This window comes from Oncorhynchus gorbuscha, linkage group LG08 (assembly GCF_021184085.1).
Source record: "Oncorhynchus gorbuscha isolate QuinsamMale2020 ecotype Even-year linkage group LG08, OgorEven_v1.0, whole genome shotgun sequence".
In the NCBI taxonomy this organism is placed as follows: domain Eukaryota; kingdom Metazoa; phylum Chordata; class Actinopteri; order Salmoniformes; family Salmonidae; genus Oncorhynchus; species Oncorhynchus gorbuscha.
Window position 1 is genome coordinate 44,409,857 of NC_060180.1, and position 14,681 is coordinate 44,424,537.

At 43.2% G+C, this 14,681-nt stretch overlaps 1 protein-coding gene across 9 annotated transcripts in view; it reads left to right on the top strand.

Annotated features, from left to right (window-relative positions):
* Positions 1 to 14,681, top strand: part of LOC124041688 (unconventional myosin-IXb-like) — a 74,700-nt gene that overhangs the window by 33,002 nt on the left and 27,017 nt on the right. For all 9 annotated transcript variants that reach the window (XM_046359564.1, XM_046359568.1, XM_046359565.1 and 6 more), the window contains exons 5-20: positions 453 to 552; positions 5,566 to 5,666; positions 6,324 to 6,447; positions 6,573 to 6,662; positions 7,881 to 7,997; positions 9,147 to 9,281; positions 9,472 to 9,593; positions 9,785 to 9,926; positions 10,272 to 10,461; positions 10,704 to 10,782; positions 12,041 to 12,133; positions 12,333 to 12,372; positions 13,054 to 13,176; positions 13,368 to 13,448; positions 14,048 to 14,281; positions 14,422 to 14,571. In XM_046359564.1, the coding sequence (XP_046215520.1) occupies positions 453 to 552; positions 5,566 to 5,666; positions 6,324 to 6,447; positions 6,573 to 6,662; positions 7,881 to 7,997; positions 9,147 to 9,281; positions 9,472 to 9,593; positions 9,785 to 9,926; positions 10,272 to 10,461; positions 10,704 to 10,782; positions 12,041 to 12,133; positions 12,333 to 12,372; positions 13,054 to 13,176; positions 13,368 to 13,448; positions 14,048 to 14,281; positions 14,422 to 14,571 (1,921 nt within the window). The remainder of the gene's footprint in view (positions 1 to 452; positions 553 to 5,565; positions 5,667 to 6,323; positions 6,448 to 6,572; positions 6,663 to 7,880; positions 7,998 to 9,146; positions 9,282 to 9,471; positions 9,594 to 9,784; positions 9,927 to 10,271; positions 10,462 to 10,703; positions 10,783 to 12,040; positions 12,134 to 12,332; positions 12,373 to 13,053; positions 13,177 to 13,367; positions 13,449 to 14,047; positions 14,282 to 14,421; positions 14,572 to 14,681) is intronic.

Genomic DNA, 14,681 nt, shown 5'->3' on the forward strand with positions numbered 1-14,681 from the left:
ATGCAAACCTGCTGATTAGATGGTCCTGTGTAGATAGTTTTTTTCAACCAGCAACGATTAGGTAATAACACTGATAAATACATTTTTATTAAAGTTTAGTGTTAGTTTCATCAGCTATTGTACAATATGATACAAATCACACCATTTGAATCACGTTACAATGTTTATTACAGATTACTGTACTATATATACACACTAATGATTAACTGGGGATCTATGTTTTTCCTGACCAGGGAATAACCAGAGCCTTACAGTAGTTGTTGCCTATAACTAAGGCCTGGAATTTTTTCTGGTCAGGTCATGCAGTCAGAAAAAAACTCATTGCCCTCTCTACAGTACAGTATAACCTCTAACATCTGACCTTTAGGAACTACTACATCTTCTCTAATACCTGCTGGTGGGGGCTTCTGACTGAAACACACACCGTATGACCTCTGACCCTTGACCTCTAGGAACTACCATGTGTTCTACTACCTGCTGGTGGGAGCATCCAAGGAGGAGCAGAGAGAGTTCAGTCTGCTGCAGCCTGAAGACTACGCATACCTACAACAGGTACTCACTCACTCACACACACACACATTCACACTCTCGCACACACACACATTCACACTCACTCTCACACACACACATTCACTCACTCACACACACACATTCACACTCTCGCACACACACACATTCACACTCACTCTCGCACACACACACATTCACACTCACTCTCACACACACACATTCACTCACTCTCACTCACACACACATTCACTCACATACACACTAACACAGGGTAAACACCAGTTCAGTTGAGTTCATTAATGTCATAATCATTACACACTAGGGTTTAATTGCGGGAACCGGGTTACTGAGATTTCCCAACCAAACCCACTACCATTTTCCGGGATAAATAACTGCGAGAAACTGGTCAATTATAATAAATGATTTATTTGAACAGCATGACGTGAAATAGAACTGTTAAAATGATATGTGATGTCTAAATCTGTCTTCTCTATGGCCTGCTCTGCTATCTACATGATCAATCATCAACGCTCAGGGTGGGAACAGACAGTGCATGTCAGTATGGAGCGCAGTTCACAATGCATGTATCATCTCATCAGCTGGTAACTTTTTTTTCTTGTGACGAGTTGGCCTACAGTAGCCTAATATTAGGACTGAATGCGCATCTAATTTACATATCTCCATCTGGGTTTTGGGGGTCACCTTATTTTTGTACTGTAAAGATTTTTTTATTTATTGCAACTGCAGAGTTTTAATACAGTCAATCACTCGAATGTCGTTGCTTTAAATCAGTGCGCATGCGAGCACTTTCTCAGTCTTACTCTCTCTCCATCCATCCCATTCAAATTGCATCCAAAATAGATAATCCTGTTCAAGATGGATGGATGTCCTATCTACCCCTTTCAGGTAATACATTCAATGCAGTATTAGCCTTGTACACTGAGTGTACAAAACAGTAAGAACACACACATTCCTAATATTGAGTTGCACCCCATTTACCCTCAAAACAGCCTCAATTCATCGGGGCATGGACTCTACAAGGTGTCGAAAGTGTTCCACAGGGATGCTGGCCCATGCTGACTCCAATTCTTCCCACAGTTATGTCAAGTGGGCTTTATGTCCTTTGGGTGGTGGACCATTTTTGATACACATGGGAAACTGTTGAGCATGAAAAAACCAACAGCATTGCAGTTCTTGAACACAAACTAATGTACCTGGCACCCACTACCATAACCTGTTCAAAGGCACTTAAATAATTTGTCTTGCCCATTCACTCTCTGAATGGCACACATACACAATCCATGTCTCAAGGCTTAAAAATCATTCTTTAACCTCTACTGGATGGGTGTCCCTAAACAGGGACGGTTGTTGCTAAAGTGCGCCAAAGTGACTAGAATGGCGTTGTATACAACAGCCAACTTTCTGGGACATAGACATGTCTTATATGGGCAGAAAGATGAACAAGAATTTAAGTTTTCTGCAGTGTCCAATTAACAGTAGCTATTACAGTGAAAAAATATCATGCTATTGTTTGAGTGCACAACAACAACTTTTATCACGGCAACTGGTTTGATACATTCACCTCTAAAGGTAAATAATGTACTTACATTCAGTAATCTTGCTCTGATTTGTCATCCTGAGGGTTCCATTGATAAAATGTAGCATTTAGTAATCTTGCTCTGATTTGTCATCCTGAGGGTTCCATTGATAAAATGTAGCATAGTTTTAAAATAAATGTTTGTTCAAATGTAGGAACTGGGGTCTACAGTTTGATCCCACTGCTGTCTCTGGCTCCACACCCACCCTGCCCGGCCATCGAGATGTGTCAAAGTTAGTGTATAAGCTAATGATCCATCATGTATGACATTCCTGGGAGTGTGTTATTTATACTTATATTTTTTATCACCATAGCATTTTTGTATGTTCCCTAAAGTCATGTACTTGAAAATGTATCAATTGACCAATTCGGCACATTTGGGCAATCTCCTGGCAGACTTGATATTGTGCAGTAATGTAATTCTTCACTGGATCAGTCTGAAACTTTGCACACACACACTGCTGCCATCTGGTGGCCAAAATCTAAATGAAACCTAGACTCCTACCTGAAAGTATGGCCTTTCTCCTGCATTTTAAAGATGATAAAAAAATATATATATTTAAACGCATATTTTTTTGTTTGTATTATCTTTTACCAAATCTAATGTATTATTCTACGTGTTTCCTTTCAAATGGTATCAATAATATACATATCCTTGCTTCAGGTCCTGAGCTACAGGCAGTTAGATTTGGGTATGTCATTTTAGGCAAAATTTTAGGTGAAATTTGAAAAAAAGGGTACAGTCCATGTCATGGAAAGAGCAAGGGTTCCTAATGTTTCGTATGCCCAGTGTATTTACCTAATGAATGATGGGTTAATATGCATAAGCTTCTAACTTATAGCCTTTGTCATCATGTTCACTTGCACAATACACACCTGCTCTCCTCTGGCCTCGAATAACTAGAATAGCTTGTTGGACATTTTTTTTTGAGCAGGGAGGCAAGCTTGCTCTTGTTTGCTGAATGTTAAATACATTCTTTCAAACTCGTTGGGAGTTTGAAAGAAGAGAATGTGCGACAGCAATAGGCTATAGCAGTTATTTATTCATGTCAGACGCATAACCAATCAATCTTTGTGAAGAGAAGTGAAAGCCTTCTGCATCTTATTCTAGTCCTACATTATTCAAGCATGTCATTACAGTGATGAAGATGAGAACAACTAATCTTATTTAGGTTAAAGGGATATACGTTGCAAGTAGCGGCACCACAGATATTGAAATGAGCAAGATGCAAGACTTGGCTCTCAAACACGTTGCACAACATTAGGGGAAATATTATGAAAGGTAGGCTATATGCGTCAGCCTACTAATTATAAAAATAGCCTTATTAGATTTCAACATTTTTTAAATCAAATTCCCTAGCCTATAATTGTCACTTTGCAGACCGCATGTCCTGCACCAGCATTACAGTAATACAGTACACACTCAAAATGATTACTGGAGCGTGTTTCATTTATTTACCCAAGAGAGCATACATCTATGGACCTTTTTCTGTTGTGCGTAATGTGCGGTAGCCTATATGTATTGCATAACGGCACAATCATTTGGGCTTGGTCTCATAAAATGTATTTTTAATGTAGGGTTCATCTGGCTCCGGTAGCGTGAGGCCTGAATTTTCATGCCGATCAAAGCCGTCGCTTCCAGTTTTGGCAGGAAATCCCAGGTTACCCGGGAGAAAAGTGATTTATTCTCAGGAGGAAACATTTTGTGTAAAATACAAGGAAAATATTAAACCCTATTGCACACATCCTGGGGCTGTAATCAACTAAGAGTGCAGGGTGTTCCAGTGAGAATGTCGTTCCCATAGTGATATTTATTCTCAGATGTGTGTATATGATATACATTGTGCTGTAAATCCATCTGAGCAATATTGATACAGTGCAGTATATCTGTGAGAAATATGCAGAAATCTATGTTTATTACTTAAGATAAAAAAAGATGTGGAGCATGTTATAACTTTATAGCTTTTCATAGAAAGCCTGGTCTGGAGAGCTCTACCGTATTGCTGTATTTATTATTAAAATGTGTCCCAAATGGCACCCTATTCCCTATGTAGTGCACAACCTTTGAACAGGGCCCATAGGATGCTTGTCAAAAGTAGTGCAAACTATGGATGGAATAGAGTGCCATTGGCCCTGATCAAAAGTAATGCACTATGTAGGTAATATGGTGACATTTGGGACGAACATTACATGCTGACCAAACCGAATGCACACGTTCACATGTTGATTTTGTACCCCCATACCAGACACCATCAGGACACGCAGGTTGAAATATCAAAACAAACTGAACCATATTCATTTGGGGACAGGTCAAAAAGCATTAAACATTCATGGCAATGTAGCTAGCTAGCTTACTGTTGCTCTCTAATTTGTCCTGTGATATTAACATTGGGTTGTTATTTTAAATGAAATGCACAAGGTCCTCTACTCCTACAATTAATCCACAGATAAAATGGTAAACCGAATTCCTTTCTCGTCATCTCTTCTCCTTCCACAGGCTTCTTTTTTTTACTTCTTTGGACTTTAATATGGTGGTTGGCAACCAACTTTACTGTGCATTACTGCAACCGACTGGAGTGTCGGTTAATCTTTCAATCACCCACGTGGGCATATGCTCCTACACACAAATGAGGAGATGGGAGACGCCAGACTTGCAGCGCATTGAGTGTCACAAATATAACTTATATAACCTTCTATTTTAGCGCCTGGCCATGCAGGAGCTCGCTGAGGCGTGTGAAATGATTGAATAACGTGTATGTGTACATTTATTTTGCAACACTCTGGCACACGATGCCAGCGGTGTGGTCAGCATGTTAGTGTCAAACAGAGTTAATCTCTAGTCTAAACTGCCCTATCATGTGGCTCTGACTGTTACATTATGATGTGTTAGTGCACGTCTATCTGTCATCAGGGAAATACCTGTCTGTGTATAGAATAACTATCAAAGTAATGACTCGGGACTTTGGTTGTAAGATGTAGGCTTGTTTTTACTTGTTCAAATGACATTTTATCACTTTAGATTCTACAAAACAATAAAAGATAGTTGCTAGCGAAAGCCGGGATAATCACTTGTACATTACTGGCGCATTCTTGTTTTTCTTCATTTCTGACGCAAGGCATTCTGGTAAATGCGTCAATAGTGTAATCCAATACAACAGAAATATGTACATAGTTCTCTCTCATCACATGGATTTTAATACAAGTTCTCTTACATATGTAAATAACTGTAAAATAAAATATCTTTAGATGCAGCTCCATGAATTACCTGTAAACATTAACTCTGTAACCCATTAAAGTCCATAAGCCTGAACTCCAGCAATACAGATGCGAAAAGCATGTCTTCATATTTTCTCTTTACTTTCTGTCAATTGTCTCTCTATTTTCTCTTTTTTTCTGTCTAAGTGTATTGGGATTTAACATTTTTTGTTTTAATTAAAATACTCTGTCACTCTGCTCAGGAGTACTTTCATTTAGAAGACGCTGAGGATCTCAGACATGAGTTCGAGAGGCTTCACCAGGCCATGGAGATGGTTGGATTCCTGCCCTCCACTAAGAAACAGTACGTATGGATACTTCTAGGGTTAACTCTTCAGGCGAGTGAGACCGAGTGTGTGTGCGACGAAGAGAGAAAGAGTGAAGGAGACAGAGGGAGACAAACTATAGTTTATAGAGATATCTCAGATACCTTATCCTCTCCTCTTTACATCCCCTGTACCATACTCTTGTCATCTGTCATGATCCCTGATATGATCTTTTTCATGAAGAGTTTCTGCCACAGTCACACCTGATGGAACTAAAACAGTCTGTATGTAACACTGCAGCTCTCCATGATCTCCACCGCTCTCTCCCATTTCCGCAGCAGGTTAGAGCTTGTCAGTCCTAGCAGGAGAATAATGCAGGGAACATTTCAGCAGCAGACATCTGATCATGGCCTTGGGGTGTGGCAGATGGAACAGTAGAACTTAGTTGCTCACCTAGTGGCCTACTGTGGCTGTTTCTCAATGTAATTATATGGTAGCTTGTAAACGATAATGCGTGTATATATGTATTGTATCCTTGAAATAAGGATGATGCCATAACTCATACTACTAGCCAGTGAGAGGTGCTCATGGTGTGTGAAACTGTTATCCAGGTGTATTTGTGCCCTATGTTTTCTTGTGCAGGATATGATCAGTAATCCTGGTGTATTGTATAATAATCGTGCATTTCTGTGTAGGATATTTTCCATGCTCTCTGCCATCCTGTATCTGGGCAACGTGACGTACACCCAATCAGAAGATGGCCAGGCGCTGGAAGCGGGGCCAGCAGATGTCCTCTCAACCCTGTCTGACCTGCTCAAGGTAAAGGAATCAATCAGTCAATATATTTATTGTGTAGTCATTCAATCAATCAATATCTTTAGTCTCACCTGCTTAGAGGAAGACCTGTACACAGCGTTAACTGACAATCTGCTCTGTTCTCATAGGTCAAACAGGAGTTGCTGGTGGAGGCTATGACCAAGAGGAAACAAACAACAGCCAATGACAAATTAGTGTTACACTACACTCTCAAAGAAGTAAGGGTTCTAATACCAGTTACATTTATTTTCCTTTTTCTTCCTCACATGACATGAGGGAAAAATCCAGAATGTAGTTATAGCCAGGACCTGGATATTTTCCTTGTCATGTCACGTGTGGACTAATATGGCTTTTGTTAGCGTTGCAGCCCTTTTTTGTGGTGTTTCTTGCTGTTATCCTATAGGCCATAATAATTGTTGTCTTTTCATTGTCCTACCCAGGCTGTGACTGCTGTTGTCTTGTCGTTGTCCTACCCAGGCTGTGACTGCTGTTGTCTTGTCGTTGTTCTACCCAGGCTGTGACTGCTGTTGTCTTGTCGTTGTCCTACCCAGGCTGTGACTGCTGTTGTCTTGTCGTTGTCCTACCCAGGCTGTGACTACTGTTGTCTTGTCGTTGTCCTACCCAGGCTGTGACTACTGTTGTCTTGTCGTTGTCCTACCCAGGCTGTGACTACTGTTGTCTTGTCGTTGTCCTACCCAGGCTGTGACTACTGTTGTCTTGTCGTTGTCCTACTCAGGCTGTGACTACTGTTGTCTTGTCGTTGTCCTACCCAGGCTGTGACTACTGTTGTCTTGTTATTGTCCTACCCAGGCTGTGACTACTGTTGTCTTGTTATTGTCCTAACCAGGCTGTGACTACTGTTGTCTTGTTGTTGTCCTAACCAGGCTGTGACTGCTGTTGTCTTGTTATTGTCCTACCCAGGCTGTGACTACTGTTGTCTTGTTATTGTCCTAACCAGGCTGTGACTACTGTTGTCTTGTCGTTGTCCTACCCGGGCTGTGACTGCTGTTGTCTTGTCGTTGTTCTACCCGGGCTGTGACTGCTGTTGTCTTGTCGTTGTTCTACCCAGGCTGTGACTGCTGTTGTCTTGTCGTTGTTCTACCCAGGCTGTGACTGCTGTTGTCTTGTCGTTGTCCTACCCAGGCTGTGACTGCTGTTGTCTTGTCGTTGTCCTACCCAGGCTGTGACTGCTGTTGTCTTTTCATTGTCCTACCCAGGCTGTGACTGCTGTTGTCTTGTCATTGTCCTACCCAGGCTGTGACTGCTGTTGTCTTGTCGTTGTCCTACCCAGGCTATGACTACTGTTGTCTTATCGTTGTCCTGCCCAGGCTGTGACTACTGTTGTCTTGTCGTTGTACTGCCCAGGCTGTGACTACTGTTGTCTTGTCGTTGTCCTACCCAGGCTGTGACAATTATTGTCTTATTGTCCTTCCTAGGCTGTGACAGCACGGGACTCCATGGCCAAGTCTCTGTACAGCTCTCTGTTTGACTGGATTGTCCTGCACATCAACCACGCTCTGCTCAACAGACGAGACATGGAGGAGGCCGTCTCTGTAAGACAACCATTCACTGTACTAACCCTAACCCAGAGACAGCTTGTCACTATACTAACCCTAACCCAGAGACAGCTTGTCACTATACTAACCCTAACCCAGAGACAGCTTGTCACTGTACTAACCCTAACCCAGAGACAGCTTGTCACTGTACTAACCCTAACCCAGAGACAGCTTGTCACTGTACTAACCCTAACCCAGAGACAGCTTGTCACTGTACTAACCTTAACCCAGAGACAGCTTGTCACTGTACTAACCTTAACCCAGAGACAGCTTGTCACTGTACTAACCCAGAGACAGCTTGTCACTGTACTAACCCTAACCCAGAGACAGCTTGTCACTGTACTAACCCTAACCCAGAGACAGCTTGTCACTGTACTAACCCTAACCCAGAGACAGCTTGTCACTGTACTAACCAAGAGACAGCTTGTCACTGTACTAACCAAGAGACAGCTTGTCACTGTACTAACCAAGAGACAGCTTGTCACTGTACTAACCAAGAGACAGCTTGTCACTGTACTAACCCTAACCCAGAGACAGCTTGTCACTGTACTAACCCTAACCCAGAGACAGCTTGTCACTGTACTAACCCTAACCCAGAGACAGCTTGTCACTGTACTAACCCTAACCCAGAGACAGCTTGTCACTGTACTAACCCTAACCCAGAGACAGCTTGTCACTGTACTAACCCTAACCCGGAGACAGCTTGTCACTGTACTAACCCTAACCAAGAGACAGCTTGTCACTGTACTAACCCTAACCCAGAGACAGCTTGTCACTGTAGTAACCCAGAGACAGCTTGTCACTGTACTAACCCTAACCCAGAGACAGCTTGTCACTGTACTAACCCTAACCCAGAGACAGCTTGTCACTGTACTAACCCTAACCCAGAGACAGCTTGTCACTGTACTAACCCTAACCTAACCCTTTCACTGCAGTGTTAAAGCCATCTTTCACTTCCAGTAAAAAGTGATGCCCCTGCATTTGTTTGACAACCTTTCAACGCAGCTTTAGAAAGTTTTACTTTTACTTTTATTACTTTTAGTATTATACATGTAACTTTTAAAATTTCTCAATTTTCTTTCTCTGCATTGTTGGGAAGGGCCCATTTAAGCAGGAAAAAGGGATTTATATTCAGATTATTTTTAGTGTTTGTCCATAGGTATCCTGGATATATTTGGTTTTGAGGATTTCCAGACGAATAGCTTTGAACAGTTCTGCATCAACTACGCCAACGAGAAATTACAGTATTACTTCAACCAGCACATCTTCAAGCTGGAGCAGGTGAGCTCTATAAGGGAAATGAAAGGGGGATAAGGAGTCAGTTGCACTACTGAATGCATTATAAACCCTTCACCCCATAAAATGTTACCTTCATGTGAAGTTAAATCATCTCTAATTGGGAATCAATAGTAATTTATTCATTCATCCACCCATTTATTCACACATCCATCTGTCCATCCATCTATTCCAGAAGGAGTACCAGGCAGAGGGGATCAGCTGGAGTACCATAGACTACACGGACAACCTGGGCTGTATCCATCTGATCAGCCAGAAACCCACTGGGCTTTTCCACCTACTGGATGAGGAGAGCAAGTAAGTCTGGAAGGGCCTAGAGTTTGAACCTGAAGCTTGGGCCCATAGTGTTTCTAGTCAGGTCACATGGTCAGGAAAATATCCTGGCTCTGTCTGCAAGGGCTGTATCTCAGTAGTCTGGACAGATGAAAAGAAGCTTACTGTTTGGCTTCCTCTATTGCTTTTACCTAACCCAGTCTTTGTGACCTTAGTCTCCCTCAGGCCACGGATGACACTCTGCTGAACAAGTTCAAGCAGCAGCATCAAGACAACCCGTACTTCGTCCCCACCACAGTGATGTTACCAGCCTTCGTCATCCAACACTTCGCTGGGAAGGTCAAATACCAGATCAAGGTAGAGAAAGGGCAAGGGGAGCAACCTATTAGTCTACACTGTCAGTCGAAAGGACATCACACAGCTAACTGTCCTGCTTCCAACCCTTTCTTTATCCTGTCTTCCTCCTCTCAACCCTTTCTTTATCCTGTCTTCCTCCTCTCAACCCTTTCTTTATCCTGTCTTCCTCCTCACAACCCTTTCTTTATCCTGTCTTCCTCCTCTCATTGTGTCCCTCTGCATCTCCTTCCTCTCCTCCTTCCTCCATCCGTCTCCTCTTCCTCTCTACCTCCATGTGTCTCGCTCTCCCTTCTCAAACCCATTCCATCTCTACCTCTCCTCTCCTCTTCCCCGTATCACGATCAGGATTTCCGGAAGAAGAACACGGATCACATGCGTCCGGACATCGTGGCGTTGCTACGTAGCAGCGAGCGGGCATTCATGCGTCAGCTGATTGGGTCAGACCCGGTGGCAGTGTTCCGATGGGGCATCCTCCGGGCCACCATACGCATCATAGCGGCCTTCAACGAGGCCGGACGCCGCCGGGCAGTCCCAGGTAGGCTTCACTTTAGATACCCTGATTGGACAGGTCGAGGAGAGAGGGTATTTCACGTTTACATGAACTGACCAGGCAAGAGAAAACGGTGCACTTTTTATTAGCATATAACTGTAATTGGTCAAGAGTTATTTGTTTTTTTTCTGGTCAGGTTATGAGTCTCTTGAGATATGACTTGCTACACTTTGGTGGCGACGATGATGATAAGATGACTAACATGGCAAGGCCTGTTTACTCTACAGGTCTGGTGAAACGCACCTCCCGTCAGTCTATAGGGGAACTGAAGAGGAGACCGAGCTCGGCTCTGCAGAGACTGTCCAGGTAAGAGAGAGAGACTATGCTGCCACTTGTTACAGTTGCAACGTTATAGTTGAGCATGTTTCACCTTCATCGAAGGAGAAGAGACAGAAGGCCTTAGTCCAGGCGTGTGCTATCGTATCCACAGAGGGCTGATGTAGGGGCAGGTTTTTGTTCCAGCCAAATGCATCAAATCAAAGTGTGTTGTTCAGATGTGCCAAATACAACAGGTGTGGACTTAGTGTGTGTGGGAGTGTCAGTGTAGAAATAAATAATTAAGGGGGTCAATGTAAACAGTCCGAGTAGCCATTTGATTACCGGTTTAAAACTCTTATGGCTTGGGGGTAGAAGCAGTTCAGGAGCCTTTTGGTCCCAGACTTGGCATTCTTGCACCGCTTGCCATGTGGTAGCAGAGAGAACAGTCTATGACTTCAGTGGATGGAGTCTTTGACAATTTTTGGGCCTTCCTCTGACACCGCCTGATATAGAGGTCCTGGATGGCAGGGAGTTGGCCCCAGTGATGTACTGGGTTGTATATGCTACCCTCTGTAGTGTCCTGCGGTCGTATGATGAGCACTTGCCATAGAAAGCGATGATGCAGCAAGTCAAGATGCTTTCAATGGTGCAGCTGTAGAACCTTTTGAGGATCTGACATCTCAAGCCAAATCTTTTCAGGCTCCTTCACGACTGTGCTGGTGTGTTTGGACCATCACAGGTTCTGATTGATGTGGACACCGAGGAACTTGAAGCTCTCGAACTGCTCCGTCGATGTGAGTGGGGCATGTTCGGCCCTTTGTTTCTTGTAATCCACGACGAGCTCCTTGGTCCTTCCCACGTTGAGGGAGAGGATGTTGTCCTGGCACCACACTGCCAGGTCTCTGACCTACTTCCTATAGGCTGTCTCACCGTTGTCAGTGATCAAGCTTACCACTCGTGTCATCTGCAAACTTAATGATGGTGTTGGAGTCGTGTGTGGCCACAGTCGTGGGAGTACAGGAGGGAACTGAGCACGCACCCCTGAGGGAGCCCCCGTGTCGAGGGTCAGCGTGACGGATGTGTTGTTGCCTACCCTCACCACCTGAGGTAGCCCGTCAGGATCCGTTTTCAGAGGGATGTGTTTAGTCCCAGGGTTCTTAGCAGCTTAGTGATGAGTTTGGAAGACACAATGGTGTTGAACGTGAACTGCAATCTCACATAGGTGTTCCTTTTGTCCAGGTGGGAAAAGACAGTGTGGAATGCAATAGAGATTGTGTCATCTGATTCAACTAACATTTTTCTCCAGCCACAGCTCTCTACTGGACTTCTCGTTCGATCGGTCCGATGACAATCCTCTGGAGGTGTTTGAGGACATCTTTGCCAACTATGAGAAAAAGAAGTAAGTGGGCTGGAGGGAAAAGCAGGAGCCAGGTTGTTGATGGGATGTTACATACTGCACATTATCAACAAGAAACTATGCTGAAAGCTAGCCTGCTCTAGCCAACTTTATCATTGTCAAGCCATGAATACATAATAATTGTCATCCATCTTGCCTGTAAAATCCAGGTCACCACCATCTCTGTCTTTTCTCCCCATAGGAAGAACAAGGCCAGCAAGCACAAGCAGCTCATTCCTACGGTAATGTACTAGTAGTTGCCATTATCAAAGAAGTGATTTCTTGGGTCTTTTTATTGGTTTATGTTACTTAGTTTTTTTAGTTTATTTTATTTTTACAGGGACAGTGCACATTAATCAACGTTTCAGTAAAAGTGCCGGTTTTAGCCAGCCGGCTAATTTTCAACCGCAGTCCCTGGGCAGGTTATTAAAAACAATTACAATATATACAATAGCACCATAGAACAAGCAAGACATAGCAACATAGGACAAGCAAGACATAGCATACAGACAGAGCAACATAGAACAAAAAGCAGCAAAACAAAATTCATAAAAGCAACAAAGTGTTTCCACACCTCACAAGCTACAGACAACAGACAACATGGAAAGCGGCAACACACAGCTAGGGACCATGTTCACAAATCTGATTGACCTTTAGCCAGGTCTTCAAGCATTTTGTGAAAGTGTGATATGTGGTGCAGTTATGTGTGTCTGATGGCAGTGTATTCCAGACATGGGAAGCTCTCACAGAGAATGCAGATTTACTAAAGGTGCTTTTCCTTAGGGGAACTATACAGTCACTTCTGTACTGTCTTTACAGTTCACATAGACAGGACCTGGTCCTATGTATAATCACATTACAATACTGTGTCATTGTAGTTGTGTAACAATGTGTGATGATGATTGATGTGGTACGTCCTACAGAATCTGATGAACTCTCGGTCCCTGAAGCACATCGTAGGCCTGACGCTCCATGACCGAGCCTCCCGCTCTCTGCTCCACCCACATCAGAGGAAGAAACCACCCAGCATCAGCGCTCAGTTCCAGGTCTGCTTTCCCAACACACACACATGCAGGCACACACACCAGCCTCCTCCCACTGAGAGCTGACCAGAAAAAATGAGCTTGTCTTAGCATTGTGTGTATTTCATTGAAACTCCATTAAAGATCACTAATGGGGGCTGTAAACACCATTGCCTCAGGTAACTGATGTGATATATTGTAATGTTATTCTGTAGGCGTCTCTCAATAAGCTGCTGGAGACTGTGGGGAAAGCAGAGCCTTTCTTCATCCGCTGTATCCGTTCCAATGCTGAGAAGGTAGGATTACATGTACTGTATAAAGATTGTCTATGTCTATCCCTGAAAGAAAAGGTCACATAATTTCACCTGAAATTTCACATGTGAAAAAAATGTTTTTCAAAATGTGATCACGTTGAAATTAATGTTGTTTTTCCGTAAGGGAATACCTAGGACGATACAGTAGTTACCAGGTTTGGGGTCAATTCCATTTAAATTAAGAAAGTAAACCAAATATCAATTCAGAATTTTTCTAATTGAAGAGAATTTGAATTTGAATTTTTGTGTACTTCCTGAATTGACCCCAACCCTTATATTTATTTGCATTTTGGCAATTTAGCACAGTGGTTTTCAAATTTCCTCCGCGACCCCCAGACAGACATATCACAATTTTGTATCCCTAAACTAGCACACCTGATTCACAGAGTCAATGGCTTGATGATTACTTGACAAGTTGAATCAGGTTAGCTTGCTCCGTAATAGTTCAAATACATGGAACGTCTGGGGTCCCCAAGGAACGGTTTGAAAACCCCTGATTTAGCAGACGCTTAAGTCAGTATTAATGACAGAATTTCTCTTTTGAATGCATTCAGTGATGCAACTCTTTGTGTTCCTTGTAGAAGGAGATGCTGTTTGATAATGCTCTGGTGCAACAGCAGCTGAGGTACACAGGCATGTTGGAGACGGTACGCATCCAGAAGTCTGGCTACAACGCCAAGTTCACCTTCACAGAGTTCCTAGAGCAGTTCAAACTGTTGCTGCCTAAAGAAGCCACCACAGCACCAGAGGACATAGCTAACCTGCTGCAGGAGATGGGCCTAGGACAGAGCACGTACCAGATTGGGAAAAACAAGGTAACACTTTACATTTTAGCCATTATAGCCTCCATAGAAAAGCTGAAAAGGGATTTAGTAATTCTTGCTTAAACAACCAAAAGCATAATTTGACTTCATATTAAACATGTAGTCCCATCTAAATGTCCTTTTTCTCCCAGGTGTTCCTGAAGGAGAGGGAGAAGCAGCATCTCCAGGACACCCTGAACAAGGAAGTGATGCGTCACATCGTCATCCTCCAGCGCTGGTTCAGGGCCTGTCTCAGCAGGAGCCACTTCCTCTACAAGAAAGACGCCGCCATCAGAATACAGGTTTGTACCTATATGGCAGAAACCATGATCCCACTGGTAACTATTGCTTAAAATCACAACAATGTGTACAAGACCTATCCCAGCCCTTGTAATATATTTTTCAGGGAGCA